General features: G+C 45.1%; 2 protein-coding genes and 1 long non-coding RNA gene across 15 annotated transcripts in view; 2 read left to right on the forward strand and 1 right to left on the reverse strand.

Moving 5' to 3' along the window:
- FBXO34 (F-box protein 34) overlaps window positions 1-7,089 on the forward strand; it is a 70,595-nt gene extending 63,506 nt beyond the window's left edge. For all 13 annotated transcript variants that reach the window (XM_019725756.3, XM_074327446.2, XM_074327444.2 and 10 more), the window contains one exon: window positions 3,872-7,089. In XM_019725756.3, the coding sequence (XP_019581315.3) occupies window positions 3,872-6,023 (2,152 nt within the window). In that variant the 3' untranslated portion in view covers window positions 6,024-7,089. The remainder of the gene's footprint in view (window positions 1-3,871) is intronic.
- Window positions 7,090-7,979: 890 nt separating this feature from the next.
- LOC148758690 (uncharacterized) lies at window positions 7,980-19,013 on the forward strand. Its single transcript, XR_016020886.1, has 2 exons — window positions 7,980-8,456; window positions 18,481-19,013. It is a non-coding gene; the product is annotated as an uncharacterized LOC148758690 (long non-coding RNA).
- Window positions 15,971-22,745, reverse strand: part of ATG14 (autophagy related 14) — a 36,026-nt gene continuing 29,251 nt past the window's right edge. The window contains exon 10 of the mRNA XM_019725769.3: window positions 15,971-18,813. Coding sequence (XP_019581328.1) covers window positions 18,507-18,813 — 307 coding nt within the window. The 3' untranslated portion in view covers window positions 15,971-18,506. The remainder of the gene's footprint in view (window positions 18,814-22,745) is intronic.

Consider the following 22,745-nt stretch of genomic DNA (forward strand, 5'->3'; position numbering starts at 1 on the left):
GCTCCCCTTCCTCCTCTGACCCCCACGGGCCTCCCTGCTCTCCCAGCACCGGTGCCACCCTTACGACACGTGTCACAGTCTCGTAATTGCCTGTGTGCTTTTCTGTCTTCTCAGAGGCAGGCAGTTATGTCTTCTTCATAATTGCACCAGTAATATCCATCCCAGAGTTTTAATAAATTTCTGATAATAAATGGACAGAAGGAAATGGCTGGCAGTTAATTTGAACACATTTTGAAGCTGTTATGTTAGTTTTATGGTTCTGGCTGCCTTAACATTTGTATCTTAAGTGATGTGACTGGCCTTCGGACTCCACCTGGCTCTGTGCTAATGATTCCGTGAACAAGCTTGCTGAGTGTGCAGTATGGTGTCAGGCCCAGCAGGAGTGACGCTGACAGGCTGACAGGTGGGCCCCACCGCCTGGTATTGCGTGGATGAAGAGGGTAGGCTTTCCTGTAGGTGCCAGCAGGGTAGCAGAGAGGAGATGGCTGCTTAAACTACCATGTTTCCCCGAAAGTAAGACCTAACCAGAAAATAAGCCCTAGCATGATTTTTCAGGATGACATCCCCTGAACATAAGCCCTTATGCGTCTTTTGGAGCAAAACTTAATATAAGACCTGGTCTTATTTTCGGGGAAACACAGTAGGGTGGTTGTGCTGGGGATGAAGAAGAGGGAGCATATTAGTGACTTGGTGATTGGATGCGGGGGTCAGACGTACTTACTCTACGTCTAAATGACTCAACTTTCTGGCGTGGTTGACCAGGTACTTGATGGTATCATTCACTAGTTATATTGATTTTTGAGATTCTTTTTGACATCCGGGTGAGGATGGCTACTAGGCAGGCAACAGGATCCGAAGTTTGGGAGAACACACCGCTGGAGAGTCCTCAGTGTGGTCATTAAAACTGTGAGATCACTTAGATTTATGGCTTAAGAGGAATAATGATCTAGAAAAACAAAGACCGCTGAGGAACACAGATGTTGAAGGGCCCGGGAAGAGAAGAGAGCTGGGAAAGAGTTTCAAAGAAACAGAGGAGTTGGAGGGGAAGAGGAAGTTTGACAGCAAAAAGGCCATTAGCGTTTTCTGTTTGACAGAGATTAACCAGAAGAGGTCTGTCTTCACTGAGCTGTTAGAATAAACGCTTCAGTGTGGCAGGTCAGTGTGGCCTTTTCACAGGCAGTTCCCCCTCAGCCTGCAGAGGTAGCCCGGCTACATCAGCCCCGCCCAGGTCCAGGATCCCACTGACACTCTTACGTCAGATCTAACACATGACCTTTAAAGTTCCTTCCATGTGAACTCTAAGGATAAAAACAGATTCTCGGCCCAATCCCAGAAATTCTGATTCAGTGGGCCCAAGGATCAGCAATTTTTACAGGGACATTTCTGCGCATCTAAGGAACACTCAATTGTAGGTGGGTACATTTTATTTAATTTCAAGAGAGCAGGACTTTATTATGACGAACTTTAAAAATACAATTGAGATGAAGTGTCGGCAACCATGGAAACCTGGCTGGAGCTTTCTGCAGTGCCTGTTTAGGGAGCTAGGTGGGGGTGGGGAAAGCGCCACCATTTGGTGTAATCTGTTAGAGAGAGATGTAGAGTTTTTATTTTATGGATTTGTGCAGAAGCCCCTGGTGCCCTGCTCATATCCATGTGGTCCACCACTGATTTCAACCAGAACTCAGAGTTCGGCCGTGTCTTTCTTACTCTACGTCTTGCCATCACATTTCTATTTTCTGTCTGAGGCCCTCAAGACCAGCAAAGGAAGGGAAGCGGTTAATAGCCCACGTAGCCTTCAGCCAGTTGGGAATGTGAGTCTAAATAAATGTTCTGCCTCCTTCAGGGGACCCACAGAATGGTCCCTCACCCTCCAGCAGTCACCCTGATTGGCTAGTTTCCTTCCCTGTTGTCCTTCCCTTCCTTCACTTCTGTTCCCTGGGATCATGTCCTATTTAATTGTGCTAAAAGCTGATCCATTAGGAATGTGTCATTTGAGCTGACTTTACAGGTTAATAAATGCAAACAGAAGCCTTCTGTGATCACATTAGTTTCTTCTTAATGTTCCTGCCTATCAATTTAGCACCTAAAATAATGTGTGTGGGAGGAAGGCAAAGAGAACATGCTGTGCAGCGCCGAATGGCACACATACTGCTGAAGTTCAAGTTTATTCACAGACATTCTGTAATGAGATCATTATGTGAGAACTGAGTGGAGTTTTCAGCAGCCTCCATTTCTGTCATTACTTAGGATTTGAGGGGACATGAAAAACCAGAAAATTATTGACACAGAGATACACTAGATGTGCCCCTCTTATTCATTTATCTATTGTATTCATATATCTTCCTCTTGTTCTTGAAGAATTCTGGGTGGTTATGTTTATAAGACTAAATCATAGAAAACTAAAAATGTTATAATGCGTAAAAGGGGAAGAGCTTTGCAGATTTCGGATCTAAATTGCCAAAGATCAGAAACAAACTAATCTGATATATTTTAGGGATATCTTTCGAAAGGTACCTTGTGTGCTTAAATGCAAGATTCCTCTTTACCTAAGTAGCTAGAAGATATTCATACCCTTATTTCTTCTTTTAGCTGAGGCTGGACTCTCGGAATTAAAAGTTGAAATGAAAGGTAAACTTGTTCTGGATGACCACTTTCATTCTTGACGATTACAACTATTGTCTGAAAGCATTTACCACGGAGGCTCGGGAAATGCTGGGGAGTGAATGAGAGGCCTGTGCTGAGTTGCCCCATGTGTATGTCTTCACTTGGTGTCCCCATGAATGAGACTAGGTAACACTCCCTGTGCTCAGACCGTGGGGCTCATGCCTCACTCCCACCAACCCGAGACTGCGGAAGTTTATTTAGATCTGCAGGTTTCTTTTGCAGGAGGCCAGGCATCTCTACAAAGCACTTTTTCCTCAGGGTGCTCTGTGTAGCAGTGGGCTATTTGACATATAAATTGATGACATGATCATTATATAGATAATCTAGTATTCCAACCCCTTAGTTAACATTTCAACTCCGAGTCAGAGAGGAAGTGACTTGTGCAAAGTAAAATCTCCCTGTCTGGTAGTGACACGGCAAGGACTAGAACAGATCTCTCCTGTAATCAGCTTTCTGTCTAAGTTTAAAAAGTGGCTCCCATCTCTACCTCAGGTCCGGGAACAAAACAAGGTACTTCTTTTTAACTAGTTCAGAATGGTTTTTGGAATTACTAAGGATTATGGGTTCTAGATTTGATTTATGATATTTACAGAAAAATTGACTAGAGCTTATTATACAAATAGATTATTTACAAAATCAAGACTAATAGGTGGGCAAAGTACATAAGCAAACAGGTAAAAAATTACAAACATCTAAATATTCAACAGTATGGAAATACCTTAGGAAGCAATATAACGCTTTTGATAAGACTTTTGCAACCAATAAAATGCTTGTTGTGATTACTTAGAAATAGTGTTAATCCACTAGAGATTCTGGACAAGTTCCTTTTCTATTTTCCTTCTATACTGTGCCTTTTACTTACTGGGATATTTTTGGTCAGTTCAAATTTCTTTACATTTAAAAGACCAGTTTTACCTACAGAATGTTAACTAATGTCAGTTTTCTGAAATTCTGTCTGTTCACTGAGTCTGAAATTCACCAATTTTCTGGCCTGTACACCATGGAAAGTAGTTATTTTGTTTTTGTTATTCTTGATCTGTACATTTAAAACTAGCTGAAATGGCAGTTGGTAAAGATTTAGTGAATTGCTAGAAAATGTTTCTGTTACTTGCTAGAACCATCTGAATTTAAGTTTAAAAAGAAAAAAAAAAACTTCCCCTAAAAACAAAATCGGTATCATAATGAAATGTGTATTTCTTTTCTGTAGAGACTCTGTTATGCACCTAAAGCCATATTGGAAACTCCAGAAGAAAGTGCAACCTCTGGAAGTCAGCAAGGAAACTCTGAGAACTCCTACGAGCCACCAAGAGGCCCTAAAGCATGAAAAATGTAAAGCTAGCTACATGAAACCCACTGCCTTTCCTTCCGCCTCTCCTGGTAAAGCATCATCTCGAAAGCCTTTTGGGATCCTTTCTCCAAATGTTCTGTGCAGTATGAGTGGGAAGAGTCCTGTAGAGAGCAGCGTGAATGTTAAAACCAAGAAGAATGCACCATCTGCGACAATCCACCAGGGTGAAGAAGGAGAAGGGCCGCTTGATATCTGGGCTGTGGTGAAACCGGGAAATACCAGGGAGAAAATTGCATTCTTTGCAGCCCACCAGTGTAGCAATAGGATAGGATCTATGAAAATAAAAAGCTCCTGGGATATTGATGGGAGAGCCACCAAAAGGAGAAAAAAATCAGGGGATCTTAAAAAGGCCAAGATACAATTAGAAAGGATGAGGGAAGTCAACAGCAGGTGCTACCAGCCCGAGCCTTTTGCGTGTGGCATTGAGCACTGTTCTGTGCATTATGTGGGTGACAGTGGGGACAGCGTGTATGCTGGGAGACCCCTGTCGGTCGTACAGATGGTTGCCTTCCTTGAGCAAAGAGCCAGTGCTCTGCTAGCCAGTTGTGCAAAAAACTGCACTAACTCACCTGCCATGGTGAGGTTTTCTGGGCAATCCAAAGGTGTGCCCCCAGCCTCCGAGCCCTTCTCTGCCCCAGGAGCTTGTGAAGAACCCACGGAAAGGGGAAATCCTGAGGTGGGTGAACCACAGAATGAGCCAATCCGTGTCCTCGACATGGTAGCCAGGCTGGAGTCCGAGTGTCTGAAGCGGCAGAGCCAGCGTGAACCTGGGAGCCTCTCGAGGAATAACAGCTTCCGTCGAAATGTAGGCCGGGTGTTGCTTGCGAATGGCACTCAGGCTGATGAAGGCAAAGCAAACAAAAGCGCTTTGGAGGCACCTGACACTCAGGGGAATCCCGTGGGGTCTGTATCTGTGGACTGTGGCCCCTCAAGAGCTGACAACTGTTCTCTTATTGGGGGCCAGGCCTGGGACAGCGCTCCTCGGGGCTGTCCCTCTTTGCCAGCTGGTGTGAGTTTCCACAGGGACAGTGCAGCATTAGAGCCAGATCAGCAAACTGCTGTGAAAAACAGCAATAGATATGATGTGGAAATGACAGAGGAACTTGCTGAGTCATCCTTTCCTCCTCGCACGTGTCCCCAAGCCATTGAGTTGCCCACAGAGGCCGTTGATTGTATGAGTAGACAGCTGGTGCCACTGACGAGCCGTAATCCTGATCAGAGAAGAAAAGAATCCGTGTGCATTAGTATCACTGTGTCCAAGGCAGAGAAAGACCAGCCTTGTAGTTTGAAGTCCTGTGAAGACCCACTTCCAGGGATGCTGTTTTTTCTGCAGCCTGGTCAGCACCAGTCGGACTGTTCCCAGTTGAATGAAAGCACAATAAAAGAGTCTTCCCAGGCCAACCCGCTTGAAGATGCTGCTGAGGGTGGCCGTGCATCTGAGGAAAAAAATGTTTCAGCTGATTCATTTGTCCTGCCAGCCTCTCCTGTGGAAAGTACATTGCCGGTGCTTGAGGCATCCAGTTGGAAGAAGCAGGTGTCTCATGACTTTCTAGAGACCAGGTTTAAAATCCAGCAGCTTTTGGAGCCTCAGCAGTACATGGCTTTCCTCCCCCACCACATTATGGTGAAAATCTTCAGGTTACTTCCCACCAAGAGTTTAGTGGCTCTTAAGTGTACCTGCTGCTATTTCAAGTTTATCATTGAATACTACAACATCAGGCCAGCAGATTCTCGCTGGGTTCGAGACCCACGGTATAGAGAGGATCCTTGCAAGCAGTGCAAGAAAAAATATGTGAAGGGGGATGTGTCCTTGTGCCGGTGGCACCCCAAGCCCTATTGCCAGGCATTGCCCTACGGGCCGGGGTACTGGATGTGCTGCCACCGGTCTCAGAAGGGCTTCCCTGGCTGTAAGCTGGGGCTTCACGACAATCACTGGGTCCCTGCTTGCCACAGCTTCAATCGGGCAATCCATAAGAAAACGAAAGGGACTGAAACTGAAGAGGAATACTAAAGTCTGTGAGAGAGGCGAGACCAAATGACTCATTTTTGAAACTGCAAACCGCCACTGAGACATGCCGTTCACGCGAGTGTTGCTGCCCTCCGAGTTGTCACAGCAGGAGGATCTGTGCTTACCTGGCAGGACTGCCCCTGCTCAGGCATTTCATTCACACGCTGCACAGGAAGACTGGGCTCTGATAGCGGCGCCCCACGTTTGAGCCGGGTGGCAGCCCACAGTGGGATTCACTTGGCCGTGAATAATCATGCCTGTTTTCCCAAATCAATCCGTCCTCAAAGGATGAAGCCTTGCCACCATCAAGGATGTTCAGAAGACTGTGCAGGCGATCCCCAAAATGGGTTCCAGAAATGTTTTGAGCACTGGCACCATATTTGAAATAAGTGAACCGTGTCCTATGAAAAGAATAGCAGCCCTCTTGGATGAAAAGTAAGCTTACAAAGGAAAAGGCAGGCACCTTACCTAGACCTCGTATGCTTGATCCTGTGAGATTGATGTTTGTGGTTGGAGATGGATTTCATGCCCTGTGGTGTTTACAGTGTATATAATGGTTGTGTTTTTCATAGGGCTGTGAAAGTGCACATTAAACCCGAGCGTCTTTACCTTACATGAGTGCTATGGGTCCCTCTGTAAATAACACCATTCAAATCCAGTTGTGTGTAGTGGACGCTGACTGAGCAACGTAATCACAATGCAGCTAGAATAGTGTTGCGGCTACAGTTGTGAGGTTTTTTTTTATTTTCTCAAATTTGTACATCCTGTATAAACTATGAATGTTTCCCAAATAAACTATGAATGTTTCCTGTATAATATATGAATGTTTCGAGAAGAAACTCTAAATAGTTAAGAGGTTAACCTGTTGAAAAGATACCAAATAATGGTTTAACTGGACAACTTTAAAATTAGTATAGAGAACAATCTTTTGTTATATTTTAGTGATCCACCAAGAATGAGAGAATATTATATAGTCAGAGTATAACATTCTTGTCTACTTTATTCTTTCTGTCTGGTTACAAATTTTTTTTTTTTTTAATTTCAATAAAAACATGCATCTTAAATGGGACCTGAGTTTTACAGATTTTTTTCCCCTCCTCTTATGAAGTAACAAAGAAGGATGTTGTAAATTAAGTTGTAAGAATTAAAAACTCTTTTTGAATTGTTTTGGGGAGGGGGAATTTTCTTTCTGCTGTTGAAGAGACCATCTTTACCATTACGAGCTTACATTTGTGCAACCCGTAACAATTTTGATTTTGTCATCTGCCTAACACTGACTGTATATCCTGTTGGACGAGATATTATCTAGGACATTCCTATAGCTTATCCTGGCATAATTAATTGTTCAGAAGTCACTGAGAATGTATTCAGGCCTGTGGTCATGTACTGCTTGGGGAGAGGGTGGGCTGGGAGGTATCGCAACCCAGAAAGCTGCTGTGGCACATCTAAAAACTAGGTGGCTTGAAATCAAGTACCCAAACACCTTGCAACGTGTGTTAGCTGCGGGCTGTGGCAGACGTTCCAGGAGAGGCTGATGGGAGGGTGATGAGTGAGGGCTGTGTTGTGATGGTCCTGAAGGAGAAGGGTGTAAAGGCGGAGCAGGCCCGGGTCAGGTCGGTCATGCAGAGTGGGGCAGCACTGGAGCCAGGTGGAGCCAGCGTCACCTGTGGCTGAGTCGCTAGGTGGCTACCGAGTAACTTCCATACTGGAACCCACCGTGGCTGATTCTGCCCTTATCCAGGCAGTAGCTGCTCCTCCCTGCAATGTGGGTACTAACTGAAAACAAGTGTTTCTTGGTGCTGTACAGGTCTGCCCCCTTGAGACACATGGTAATGATACTTGACAGGCTGGAACCTGTGGGTTCGCTGACTGACAGGACTGAGGAGACTGAGAGCTTGCTTGTCCTTTGGGGTGTCAGGTCCTTCAGGACACGTCCTGGCTGAGGTATGTCGGAAATGCTTTTTGTTTTCATTAAAAAAATTTTTCAATTACAGGTGACATACAATATATTAGTTTCAGGTGTACAACAGTGATTAGACATGTATGTAACTTAGCAAGTTATATCTAACTTATTTATATAACAAGAAGAAAAGGCTTTTCAACCCGAGTCCCCCGGGCTGAAGTTTCCGGTGCTGCCGTCCTCCTGTGCTTTGCCCTGTGCTGCCAATCTCAGGGTACCTTCCGGTGGGTTTTTCATGCTGCCTAATTCAGGATTAAAGGAGATGTGCACATACGGGGGACCTAAGAATACATCCTGGTGTGTGGTTAAGTGTCCAGGAAAATGTTATCAGTGTTAACTAGCTGTTGGTTCTACATTTGCCCAGGCGGGACACACAGGATAAACAGCTCTTGGTTGGGTTTCCCAAGTCAGCCATTCGGATCTGGTTTTCCCGTGGGACACACAAAGCTTTGACTCTGAGGGGCTGAACTGACACGGTAAGAATGCCCAGCTCCATCTTGGCATGCAGTTTCCCCTTTTGAACTATGGCAGGACCCAGTTCCCAGCGCCGTCTGTGAACGAGAAAGGATTTTAACAGGTGGCATCAAAAGGCATCTCCTCCCAGGTCTTCCTGTCTGGACAAGTGCAGCTTTCCCCTTAGGACAGAGGTGCTGTGCTTCAGAGCCCCCTAGTGCCAAGCTGGGGAAACCCACCCACTTTTTGTTCCTGCACCCTGCCTTCCTGCGGTGTTGCAGAAATGACTTGTCAGGAAACGTGGGCACCAGGATCCCAGCCTCTTCCCCCCCTCTCCCACACCTAAATAAAACCTCCCCTTAGCTTTTGCTTGGAAGCTTTGAGATGTCTGGCCCAGTTTTTATCTCCCACTTCACCGTTTGAAAGAAAAACCAGGACTAGAGAAACGTGGAAGAATCAGAGAGCTTCTCCCCATCTCAGGCAATCTGGCTTTGTCCCCTGCCCAGCGGGTGAGAGAGCCCAGGAAGGGATGAACTGGAAATGGAAAAAGGGCTAAGAGTAAAGATTTTTCAGGCGTTGTCAAAATGACTGGCTTTAAAATGGCCATGTAAAAGCGTCATTCAAAACTGTATAACCTGCCTGAGCACACTGCTAGCTCTGTGCTCAGGGGGCCCCTTTTTTGAGACCCCACCTTGCCTGGCTGGGTGCACCCTGCACACATCTGACACTTCCTTTCCTTTCCTTTCTGACATCTGGACTTCACTCGGCTCAGGCAGCCTGGCCGTGCCATCCCTCAGGCTTGCTGTACAGTCCACGCTCCGTACAATGTTTGTTTCTCTCTAGTGACCGTCTTAAGGTGACTGGTGCTGTCAAGCTCTTACTGCTGTGGATTATACTGTAATTTTCCATCCTGTGTAAGAAACCTGAAGTGGGGAGAAAGGGCTCTAGGAAGGTCTTTTCCTCTGGCCATAGCTGATACCCCGGGAGCATTCTTGCTTAGGGATGCTCTATGGCAGCCTTGGGCATTTTGTTGGGTAACTGCCAGTGGTGCGGTCGGTATGATCTGGGCTCTGCTGCTTTGGGCTTTCTGACTGCAGAAGGCTGAGGGTTACGCCTGCTCTGGGAGTTCCCTTCCTGGGCTCTGTCCAAACATCCCTTCTAACTTGAACTTGTCAGGGCCTCCCTGCCAACCTTTTTGGACTGGCGTCAGACAGTTTTTGTTATGTGGGCATTCCCAGGTGTTTTCCATGGCTTTACCTGCCTGCGTTGCTTCTCCATCCAGCAGACTGGCTATGAGTCCTCTCCTTCATCCCACAGCCTCAAAAACAGACAAAAATGCCAGCCTGCACCAAAACCTTTCTTGCTGTACACCAGACTGCACCAATAGTAAGAGCTGGTGTTATGGACTGTGCTGTCTTTTCAATGCATTCTCTGCCATGCGCAGCTCTGCCTCTAGGGTAATCTGATACTTTCTATCCTGTTTTCCTTCGGGTTCAAACAAGCTAGTGTTGCAATCCCTGAGTTGGTGAAAGTACCTGTGTGGGAAATGTGCAATCCCTTCTATTGACATGCACTCCTTTCCTTAATTTGTGATCATAGCTGGTGTTTACACAACCTCATGGGAAGAGTAAACATTGTGGTTATGCGCCCTTGGGTGTATTTCTACCTAACTGGTTTAAGCAGAACCACAGACAGGTATCACCCCATTGTAGAGTTTGACCTTGGTATTTCAGAGGAGCAGAGCCACTGGAGTTGTTAGCTGGGAAGGGAGCAGAGGTGGCACTTACACGGCAACCTCCCTTATTAGAGGGGATGTTCCTCTATTTAAAACGTAAAAACTCACCACCCTCTCAAAGCCCCCCTCCCCATCCACTCTTCAGTTAGCGGAGACCAGACCTCAGAACAAGTTAATTTTGGCACTCTGGGTCTCACATTTTTGGGGGTTAAGGTGGGCTATAAAAACAAGAAGTCTCCACCAAATGTTTTGCTTTTGTGTTTGGAATAAAACAGCAGGGCCTAGATTCTAAAGTTAGAGATTAGGGGTAAAAGTGATGTACAGCTGAGATTACTCTTGGAAATCCTGTGTCCAGCACCCTAAAGGATGCTGTGTCATGTCAGTGGTGGGAAGTCGTGTAAGACGGGTACTTGTGCTGAGTGATGAGCAGTGTGCAGACAGCGAGACGTGGGGAGTAGCAGATCCCACCGCCCAGTTAACCGGGTAGAATTACCTGTGCTATTTAAACTATGTCCCTCTCTGTCCACTCCCTCCTCCGTTCAGAGAATCAAACAGTTGCTTCAAAAACTGGAATTTCCAGATGTCTAGTAGTATGAAGAGATTGATGCAGTCCTTAAAACACACACACACACACACACAATTAAAATCAAGTAGTTGCCAATCGGTATAATGTAGAGCGAGGCTGTATTTTAACTGTCAGTCCCCTATCCATCATGAGGTTACATGCCCTGTTTGCACAGCTGAGTGCTGGGGTCTGTTGGGAGGGTAGGGATGGACCCAGGCCTGGCCCCCCCATGCTTTCCCTGTTCCGGGACTGCGCTGTGGGCCTTGCCCCGGCCTTCCTCACCAGGCTGCCTGGAGGTGGGCAGCTGAGCATGAGTCTGCACCGGTGCACGCCCCGCCAGCCTGACCTTCCACCCAGCCCTGCCTGACGCCCAAGCACCCACGTGGGGCCTTGCGTGAACTTCTGTTCTGTGACCAGCAGTCTTGGCTTCCAGACTGTGTCCGAAGAGGCTTTTTGTTGTACAGGGTCTTAGCAGGATTCTGCTCGCACACCCAAAATGAGCCAATTCAAGGAGGGGCAAGCCCTTCCCACTATTTTTGTGGCCCTGGGCAAGAACACAAAGGGGACCCTCCTACAGTCCCCTTCTTCTCCCCCCACCCATTGCTTAATTGTTTCATATTGATTACATGTTGAAATAGTATTTCTGGGTATCTTAAGTTAAAATCTATTATAAAATATATAAAATAAAACGTTTTAACTTCTTTAATGAGACTACCAGAAAATTTTAAATCATACATCATTTCCATTGGACAGTGCTGCTTTTGATCCATGCTTTCTAAATAGTACAGAGGAATTACTGAAATGAAGATCGAGTGGGTCTGAGATGGTGCCCAAATCCTGCATTTCTTGTTTTTAAAGTGAAGTTTTTAAAAAATTAATTAATATGTTAACTTTATATAATTTTCAGGTGTACAAGATGGTAATTTGACATGTGTGTACTCGTCTTGTGTGGTCACCACCTGAAGTCTCGTTTCCTTCCATTAACGTATCTGACCCCGTTTCCCCACTTCGCCCTCCTCCCACCTCCTTCTCCTTGGTAACAACCACTTTGTTGTCTGTATCCATGAGTTTTTGTTCATTTGTTACTTTTTTACATAAACCATTTGGTTTCATACATTTTTCTTCACATGCATCTTCACTGACCTTGCAAACTCAGGCCTTTTCCTCCTCCCTTTTTAATGCTTTAATTGTGAACGTGTCACGATTCATCCCTTTTATGCTGTTTCCAAATTGCAGAAATTATAGTGGTTTTTTTTTTAAACAATGACTTTTCCCCCTTTAACCTTAATAATTGTTTAATACCCTATTCTGAAATAGAGTTGCTTCTGTCTGTCATCAAAGTTTTGTAGACTTTTGTCTTTTTGTTTCAGGTAGAAGAGCTCCTTTCAACATTTCTTGTAATGCAGATCTTGTGGTGGTAAATTCCTTCAGCTTTTGTTTGGAGAAGCTTTATTTCTCTTCCACATCTAAAGGATAACTTTGCTGGATATATTATTCTTGGCTGGTGGTTTCTCTCCAATATTTTGAATTTTTCATTCCACTCTCTCAGCTTGTAAGATTTTTCCTGAAAAATCAGATTATAATCTAATGGGGTTTCCTTTGTAGGTTAGTCCATTAACTTTTGACAGTTTTAATATAATGTGTCTTGGAGAAGGTCTTTCTGCTTTGAGATAATTAGGTATTCTGTTAGCTTCTTGAATTTTGGGGTCCAGTTCTTTCCATTGGGAAATTCTCAATTGGTTATTGCTTTCAACAGGCTCTCTGTTCCCTTCTCCTTCTGGTATCCCCGTTACCCTTCTGTTGCTCTTTCTAAAGATGTCAGTTCTTACAGTTCTTTCATTTTTTAAAGATAGTAGTTCTTTCCAGAATTTAATTGGTTCTTTCTTATAGTTTCAATCTCTTTGGCAAAAATTCCTTCTGTTCATTAATTTATTCCTAAGCTCACTGACCTGCCTTTGAGTTTTCTTGTTTCTCATTGAGTTGTTTCATAACTGTAATCTTGAATTCTCTGCCATTTAAATCACAGCCTTCCATGTCTGAGTTTGGTTTCTGGAGATGTTTTTTTTCTGTGTTACCTTGTTACCTTAGTTATTCATGTTATTTGATGGGTTGTCTTCCTGTGTATTTGAGGTAGTGAAGTCTTTTCTTTTTTAGGTATTGTTTCTTCACTGAAGAGGTTGATAAGCAGAGATCTTTCATTTTTTTAGTAGGTGGTACGAAAGTGCAAGTTTTTGTTTTCTCTTACCTGCATTACTGGCACCTCTAGGATTTCAGTGGGGCAGTGTTGCTTTGCTCATGGAAAATACCCCATATTCCTCAAGGTGTGGGTGTCCCCTCAGTCTCAGGGCATCAGCCCCACAGTGAGATGTGGCAGGTGAGGCTCGGGGCTTGCGAGTTCATGGCACTGCCTCCCTGGTACCAGGGGCTGTCAGCCATGCTGTGCAATGGGAGGCATCTCAGCTGCCTGTCGGGTTCCAATGCAGTGGGTAGGTGAGGGGAGGTGGGTTCATGAGTCTGCAGAGGCTTTCCCTCTTTGCTAGTAATGGTGGCTGCTAGTCCACATCTGTCACACTGCTGTGCTGTTTCCGCCCTTGTCACTGGGTTTGGCTGCTGTGGGTACCGGCTGCTGAGGCAGGAATGTTGCTTCTGCTCCTCCTACTCTCCAGGCTGCGGTGTGAGGGCTGCAGCGAGTTCTCCACCGCTGCCATGTCAGGTCGGCCCACGGTGGGCGCCAGCCTGCATCTGTGGCCCCCGTCGCTGTCCTACTCCGTTCACACCTCCCCTGCTCGTCCCGATACGCCCACCTTCAGATGTATCAAATACGTGGCTCTCAGATGTTTGTGTGTTGAGCAGAGGATCCTTTCCTGAATTATAGTTGTCTGACTGGATCTTTAAGGGAAAATACAGCATCACTCCCCTGTGATGCTGATGTCACTCTCAAGAGCCTGCTTTTACGATTTTTTTTTTAAGGAGGGCGCAGCTCACAGTGGGCCCATGTGGGCATCGAACCAGCAACCTTGGTGTTGTTAGCACCACGCTCTAACCAACTGAGCTAACTGGCCACCCCCAAGATCCTGCATTTCTAACGAGCTCCCTGGTGGTGCAGGCACTGCAGATCCAAGGATCACTCCATGAGTAGCACGGCTGTGGGGACATTTAGGAGCTAAAGGTCTTGAGCACGGTTATGAGACCTGTGGGGTTCTTCAGCTCTTAGCAGGTTTTTCTCATAGTCCCTGAAGCGGGCAGCAGAGCTCCCAACTGCAGCCAGTACCAATGCCCCCGAGCCAGAAAACAGATGTATTTCCCCCTGTGGGTGGATGTTAGACACGGTCCTTCCTACTATGGAGGCAACTATTAAGTTGCTGACATAGAAGATACGCTCTGCTTCTGTCATTCCTTAATCAAGCTTGGACTGAGAGGGGTGTCTCTTCCACCGAGTAGTTTCAAACCACTTGGCACTTTCTTACTCAAATTGAGAGCTACATACATACTTGCTTACGCTCTAGAAATGTTTTCCCGATAATGTTTTTAAATTTAGGGAAATAAGCTGCTGGGAAGGGAAGGAAAGCCCTTTCCTTAAAATGCAGATGTCTCCTGAAGTAGTAAACACTAAAAAGCCACACCTGAAGGGGAACTAATGCACAATCTGATGCAGATCTGCAGGTGTTAGTGCCTCAGCCACAGCGCCCGTAATGACTAAGCTTCCTGCACTCACCTGGCTCTCGCCCATTTTCACTTACCTACTGTATTTCCCCAAAAATAAGACCTAGCCCGACAATCAGCTCTAATGTGTCTTTCGGAGCAAAAATTAATGTAAGACCCGGTATTATGTTATATTATATATTGATTATATTTTATTATGTTATATTATAGACCTGGTCTTATATAAGACCCGGTCTTATAGTAAAATAAAACTGGGTCTTATATTAATTTTTGCTCCAAAAGACGCATTAGAGCTGCTTATCTGGCTAGGTCTTATTTTTGGGGAAACGTGGTAGTGCTGTCAAATAGCTCCTTCCTTTTCTCACTTTTCAAAGGGGACCATTCAAACTCTCCACCAGATTTTTCCCCCACCACACATTATCTCTCACTCCTTCCTACAAAAATCAACAGAAAAGTCACTAATGTGGCTCTTGGTGTTTATCATCCCTTTTCTTCCAGAAAAAGATTGTCCTTGGACAAAAGAACTGGTGCTTTCAGGTTTTAAAAAAATTCTACATTATCTACGTAACTCTAAGCAGATTATGAACCCACCAGATCCTCGGATCGGGGTGCTGGTGGTGGCTTTCTCACTGAGCATTTCATAGCTGAGATTCAGATGACTTGCTCAAGAGCCCAGTTTCAAATTTCCTGGAACATTTTGTTGAAGCAACTTGCAGGTGACCTCCTTTGTCCACAAAGGACAAAATTATCCTTCCCATCTGCTTCAACCTGATCCTTGCATCAACCATGACGTAACTCCGGGGGCCAGAACCTCCCCATACGCACTAGCTGGGAGCACGTTTGTAACTTACCTAGAGAGAGTGACGGACACTAACTGCCGTCCAGGCCCGATTCGGGAACCCTTCCATTTCCCTGCCCATCTTCCTCCTGCTGTGGTTGGCCTTTACTGAAGGTAAGGGGTAGGATGACCAGAGCAACCATTCCTCGGCATCGCTCCAAGTTTGCCTGGCCCTTTCCCAGTAGTCACTCTTGGTATCCCTGTGCACCTGCAGGATTATCCATCTGGGAGAAACTAGTTACCAAAAAATAAATAAATAAATAAAATTAAAAAAAAATGGAGAGGAGGGATTCTCCAAAACGTCTTGGTTCTCCTCTCAGCTTGACAGATTCCCTGTAACATTTCTCTCTCACCGGTCCTGAAGAAAGTCTGGGCAGGTTCCATATGGACAACCTAGAGGTCCCTCCCTCCCTCTGCAGGGGCTGTCACAGGACACCTAGTCACCGTAGGACACATGCATCACGTGATGGCACCAAAGAAAAATCCATCTTTAGAGAAAGTAAGCAACCAGTTCCCCAGCTTACTAAAAAGGGGACTATCGTTAATGCCACCAAAATCTATAGTTAAAAAAAATATATTAGCAGGCATTTTTCCTCACCTAGCAAAAAATTATTAAAAAAAAATAATCCTATAATTTATAAAAAATACTCCAGGGTTAGATCTCATTCTTGCTACCCTCAGTATATCAGCAGAAATGAATAATCAGAGTTTGAATAAGACATACATATTAGTAAAGTACTGTTAAAAGATTTATTGCAATAATATAATAAAAGTTTATAAAACATCTGTATGACTCAAACTGGTTTGGAAATTGCAGAGCAATGGGAAATTCCTGCAGCATGACACCATGAGGAGATTCTTGGATACTGCAGTTCTTTGAACAGCGTGCTCTTTCCCCAATCATCAATGAACGAATCCTTAAATGAGTGCTGTCCACTATACCCAATGTTGACGTTCTAATTTTTGTCTTAATTTGCAGATGTGCGATACTTTTCTTAGTCATATTCCATTACAAAAAAGTGTTTAACAGACCATTTCAAGCAGCCTATTTGGTGCCTCTGGGTTTTTATTAGTATTAACTTGTTTCAACAAATCATTTTAATATGGAAAACAGGACCAAGTTCTATGGCTTTTTGTTTAAAATAAAAAACAAAACAAAAACCCCAGCTTTAATTTTTCAAAAAGCTGTTTACATACGGTTCTGGCACCTACATGAAAGATTTTAATGAGCAGCAAAGAGTAGAAAAAACAGTGGTTGAAATGTATATTTAAGAATATTTACAAGGTGGATCCAGTGCAAAATAATGAAAACCAAAATACCTCAGCAGTTGAAGCCAGTATGTTGGTGTTCATGACCACTAAAGGGTTTGATCATTTAACCCTAAGTAAAGTGCCTCTAGGTGATATTAACAACAAAATATACCCTATCAAACCCTAAATTTCCCATATCCTTATAGGGTTTATTGAACTACTCTAGATAGGAGTTTGTGATCTCATCTCAATTCATGGTTTCATAAGATGCTCATTTGAGAAAAAAAACCCATGATTATTATGCATCTTTCAGCTGAAGTCAGCCTCTGCCCTCCGGCCCCAAATCCCAGTGTTCCAACTGAAACGAGGCTCTTCTTTTTGAGGTTATGAAGTGCCTGGACAATTCTCATCTCATGGGCTTTTAAGTTCATTTGGTATTTGTTCAAGTCTTGAACCCACTCTCTGAATTACAGGCCTGGAAGGTACAACACAAGTACAGCAGTCCTGAAACTGAGCAGTTGAAACAGAAAAAAGACTGTTTCCTCCCCAAGTGGAAAATTCAGAGTCAGGGAACTTGGGACTCCTGGATAGGAATAAACCCACTTCCGCAACTCTACCCCAAACTCTACAAAACACTAAATATACCAATAGCAAAAGCTATATAGCACCTCGGATTTGGAGGCAAAGTATCATCTATAATAGTTATGAGAAATGAAGCAAGGGCAGGGCAGACCTCCGACTCATTTATCTGAGGAACTATCATGCTAATCACACTAACAAGATATGGTAATAATGCCTGTTAGGAATTTTTCATAGGATTTCTTTTTGTAGTTGTTACATAGGATTTTTTGTTGTTGCAGTTATTAAAAATATAAACTACTTACATATTTGTACATAATGCCTCTCTACGGTTTTCTTATAAGATTGTCCCTAAGAGAATGACAAGAGACATTAGCTGAAAATGATCTCTTGGTGAGGGGGTATTCTTCCCATGGAGCTTGCCTCAGTTGTCATGATTTGCTCTGCATTACTGAGCGAAGGTAGTGTACTTACAGCAACAAAGACCGCTAGGAAGCAAACAAGCAGGATGGTTTTCCCTGGAAAAGCCTGCCACCTATTAACCTCTTAGCAATTGGACACTAGAAGAGTGACCAGAGGCCACTGAATTAAGTGGCTTTTAACCTGTGCCCAGGCAGGCATTTACCACACATAAGTGAAAGACCTTAATGACTTAACCTCTCACTCATAGAAAATGCACATAGTGTGAGTGATAGGAATTCAATAATCTAGGTAAGAACGAACTTAACTCCTTTCAAGATACTAGAAAATAGGTTTAAAATCTCTAGGACATTATTGCAGCTAGAATTTCTTCTGCTCATAGATGTGGGTCCTAAAGAAAAAAAGACATAAGTTTCTTTGGTGTGTGGGGAGAAAGAAAAACAGGAATGTCTGACGAGCTAAGACAGAGCAGCACAAGTGAAATCATTTTTAAACTACCCATTCCCCCCCCAAAAAAACAACACCCCTTTCAAACAAAACCAAAATCCTTGACCTAAAAACCAAACATGACCAAATTATAAAGAAATCAAGTATTTCAAATTGCGTGCTGGTTCTCTGTACAAAAATGATGGCATAAAAAACACACTCAAACAGTTTTTCAAGTCCTGATCATCAAAAATCACTTCCTGTGATTCAGCCTCTGTAACGTAGTGTTCAGGAACCGTCTCAGCATCACAAGCACCAACGCGTCAGCCTGTGATCAGAGGGGCCCAAAGGAATTTCAGCCTCAACAGAAGTGGCCACGTGCCCTGGTCTGGGTGGAAGGCCCTTGGCCCCCTCTGTTCTATTATCATAAGCGTGTCGGTCACCATCAGCCATTTGACAAATAGAATGCTTGTCTTCCTGCTTTAAAAAAAAAACAGTTTAACCTCTTTCTGTTCCAGGCACGATCTTACCTAACTACATAAAGTTGACTAGTTTACTTTCTCGGTGCAGACCTGGCATGTTTTGGTCCATGCTCGTTAGCGGTGTCCAGTGTAAGCTTTAAACCAGGAGGTCACTGAGGCCGCGGCTGAGGAGATCATCCCGCCAGCACTGCTGCTTGCGCTGGGTGGGGACACCTGGGTGCTCTGGCTCTGGGAGGCTTCAACGGGCTGGGAAGGGATATCACAAAACCGGGGGCTCGGCAAGTTCTCCCAATCTGTGCCCAGGTCCGTTTCCTCGTCACTTATGTGCTCGTCTCCACTCTCATCTGATTCTCCAGCAACTCCTGGGTCCACAAATTCCATGGACTCCTCGAGGTCTGCTCGCACTTCAAAGGGTCCCGACCTGTGTGCAGACAGTGAGGGGCCTCTTTAAGACAATCACCATTCTCACAACACGCGACAGGAGGTGAGGAGACAAGACGTGCAGAACTGTCACTGCACCTGGTTCCCAAGTCTGCACCTTATCCACTCACTGTTGGTCTAGAATTGAGTTTTTCTTTAAATAACTGCCATCTAAGTAATGAATAAAATCACGATATCACACTTCCCCTCAATTCTACCTATTTATTATTGAAGACTCTGGATGGGACAAACCCATCCACTCAGACTATCCATGCTGGTCCAAAGTATGATTTCCTGTTTTAAACAACTGCAGTCAGTATCTATGAATTCCCATGAAACAATTATGACAAAAACAGTCACCTGATGTATAGAGTCTGGTATGTTAATGGAACAAGTAGTACGTGGTATACAGTGAAAACTGTATAGCTATTCTCTGCCTATGGAAGCCCCCAATTATTAGACTCAAGACTCAGAATTGCTAAACAACATGGCTGTACGCACGTTAACAAAGCTTCCTGGGACTGGTGTCAGCAGGCTCCCGCACACATTTTAAGATACCACATAATTTTCCAGGGACGTGTTTATAGCATAAAATACATTTTTTTCAGAATATATTCCTCTGGAACAGTGCATATGCACTGTATTTCATGAGAAAACTATTTTCATTTCCAAAAGGTCTCTAATAATGCCCTCACCTCCAAATCGAATAACCTTCCTTTCTGAGGCCTCACCCCCCAGCTCCTCAGCACCACTGTGGAACAAAGCCCACACAGGCCTCTGCTGCTTCTCTTCTGCCCCTTTCCAAGTGCCCATCAGCTCCTGCCTCAGGGGAGCCAGGCTGCGCATCTTTCAGGGGGGCAGTCACCCCACCGACTGCCCCTCTGGGGGATTTCCCTGCAACCTGCCACAGGGTGGGACCAAGTTGCTCCAACAACCTCTAGCTCTGCTGTTGCCCCCAGTGCCTTGGTTCACTGGTAATTACTTTAGGGAAAGTGACAGAAGTTAGCGAAAATAACATGGAAACAAGAAAAATCCTAGAATTGTAGAGCCTGCCATTTTTGTCTGGCTCAAAATTCTTTACAGTCTTTATAATGATGAAAGCCTGGAGTTGGCCTCCAGTGCACCTCAGCAGACCTGCACCTTCTGGCTCACTTTTTCCAGGGTCAAGTAGCCTTCATTCTTCTAAGACAACCCTGCTTCCCAGCTGGAACACAGCAATAGCTAACATTTCTGTTCTGGGCACTGTTTGTAGGGCTTTACAACTATTAATTATATTGGAAGATGTCCCACAAGGATTCCCCTTGGTCTCCAGTGAGCAATCTACATCTAAAGAGCCCTCAGACCAGGGGTGGCCATGCTTACCAGACCAGAAGTGCTGATTTTGCAAGGGCTGAAGGAACAATTGGGAGGGAGTTCTCACCATCTTCCTTCCTCCCTTGAAACTTTCTCAAACCAATAACCAGTATCTTAGCTCTGAGTATCCCTTTTCTGTTTCCTTAAGGTTTTCCTTACAGTTCACGTCTTATCTCCCTTCCCTTTTTCTTTTCCTTGGCACACAGGTCTACTCCACAGACATTTCTGTCCGATTCCTCTCCTCCTAGCTCACTCCCAAACACCCTCCCGCCTGCCAGAGAACTCTGAGTGTGGCTAACCTCTCAGACTCGTCTTCTCAGGGATCTGAGCCAGTCTAAAATCAAACCTGCAGGCATTCCTCCCCCTGCCCTCACCAAACAGGCCCCCTGTCCCCCAGCTCAGGTCCTCAGGCCCCACCCTCCACCCGCCTCATCTCGCCAGAGAGCTGCCCCTCTCCTTATGACGTTTGCCTACTAAGAATGTTCACAATTTAGGTACCTTAGCTGGGCTCCCTCCTTTCTCAAACACAAGGCTCTCTGATTCCGTTCTCAGCACCTACCACCAGGTTAAGTCTCCTAACCCGCCCAGGCTCCTTCGCAGCCCAGGTCAGCTCTCAACCGTAGCCATTCCCTTCCTCCCTCTCTCCCTCCCTCCCCCCCTCCCCCCTCCCCTCCCTCCCCCCCTCCCCCCCTCCCCCCCTCCCCCCCCTCCTTCCCTCCCTCCCTCCGGCTCAGCCTGTTTTCTGTTTGGATGCTGCCTTATCTACTCTTGGGGTCCTTCTTGGCTATTGTCCCCAGATTCCCTCTTTAAGAGCTTTTCCAGGAGACAGGCAGGAGTGGTATGAAGGGGGAAATGACAAGATCCTCCAGGCAGAGTGCCCTGCTGAAGGCACCTGACTGGTTCTCGGCGTGGAATCCCACGGGGCAGACTACTTGACATGGAGCAGGTGCTCGATTAAGTTCTTTAAATGAAAAACAAACTACTGAATGATTCCCAAAGTGGCCAGTCTGAACCTATTAGCTCTAACGAGTATCCTACACGTCTGAGAACCAGCAGGAGCAGAAGAGACCCCTTACAGAGGTTGCTGGGACATTTCTCCACTCAATGCCTCTCTCCTATCACTTCCAGCTTAATCTATTACCTGCCCAGAATACCCTGTGCCACACACACATCACACAGAATTAACTAGCAAAAGAATCAAGTCTTCCTGCTTACTGTCTTTGGGGAATACAGATTAGAAAATAATTCCTCTAATTTTCAGTTTAGTGGAATAATTGACATATTTTTATTCAAGACCCTTAAGCCAGCGTACTTATTTTCTCATGATGCTGTAGGGAGTTATCAATTAAGGATTAAGGCAACAAAATTATCTTTTTGGCTTTTTAAAAGTAACTTTTGCAAAATATCTAATTTCAAAACTATCTCATAGAGGGGCCGGCCAGGTGGCTTAGGCAGTTGGAGTTCCGTGTTCCTAACTCCGAAGGCTGCCGGCTCGATTCCCACATGGGCCAGTGGGCTCTCAACCACAAAGTTGCAGGTTCGATTCCTCGAGTCCCGGAAGGGATGGTGGGCAGCGCCCCCTGCAACTAAGATTGAACACGGCACCTTGAGCTGAGCTGCCGCTGAGCTTCCAGATGGCTCAGTTGGTTGGAGCGCATCCTCTCAACCACAAGGTTGCCAGTTCGACTCCCACAAGGGATGGTGGGCTGCACCCGCTGCAACTAGCAATGGCAACTGGACCTGGAGCTGAGATGCGCCCTCCACAACTAAGACTGAAAGAACAACAACTTGAAGCTGAACGGCACCTTCCAGAACTAAGATTGAAAGGCCAACAACTTGACTTGGAAAAAAAGCCTGAAGTATACACTGTTCCCCAATAAAGTCCTGTTCCCCTTCCCCAATAAAATCTTTAAAAAAACAAAAATCTCATAGAATGTACATCAAGAGTGAACCCTAATGTAGTCTCTGGACTTTGGAAAAGGATCAGATGAGATTCATCAATAGACACTAAATCCGGAGGGACGGGGGAGGGGAACACGGTACGGGACAGGGTTCTGATTAGGAGACAGGTAACTGCATGGTCTCAAAGTTCTTCCCCATACAATGCAAGGAAATAAAACTATAGGAATTATACAGTGGAGAAGGTGGAAAGCATCTTGACTGGGTGATTGAATTACCATCACCAGTAAGGGACAGGTGACCACTGTGCCCCCAGATGTGACAGCCAGGAGGCTCCCATGCAGGCAGTGCTCCAGACTAGAATGCATAACCTGAGCCTCATGAAAGTCCTATTAAGAAGAAAAGGAAAAATGCTAATGTAATAAAAGACAAAGCAGGCTGCGAAAATGTTCCAGATTTAAAGGAGGTGAAAGAGAGAGAGCAATGAAACGCAACAGCTGACTCTAGACGGGATCCTGTACCAGAGGGAGGAAATGCTATAAAGGGCATTGTCTGGTCCACTGACAAAAATGTGCATATGGGTAAAGCATTTGATCAATGTTTAATTTGCTGATGTTGATAACTGTACTGTGGTGAAGAAAATACCCCTATCTTTAGGAGATATGCAGTGAAGCATTTAGG

The sequence above is a fragment of the Rhinolophus sinicus genome, chromosome 3, assembly GCF_057876585.1.
Source record: "Rhinolophus sinicus isolate RSI-liver-muscle chromosome 3, RSI-T2T, whole genome shotgun sequence".
Lineage (NCBI taxonomy): Eukaryota > Metazoa > Chordata > Mammalia > Chiroptera > Rhinolophidae > Rhinolophus > Rhinolophus sinicus.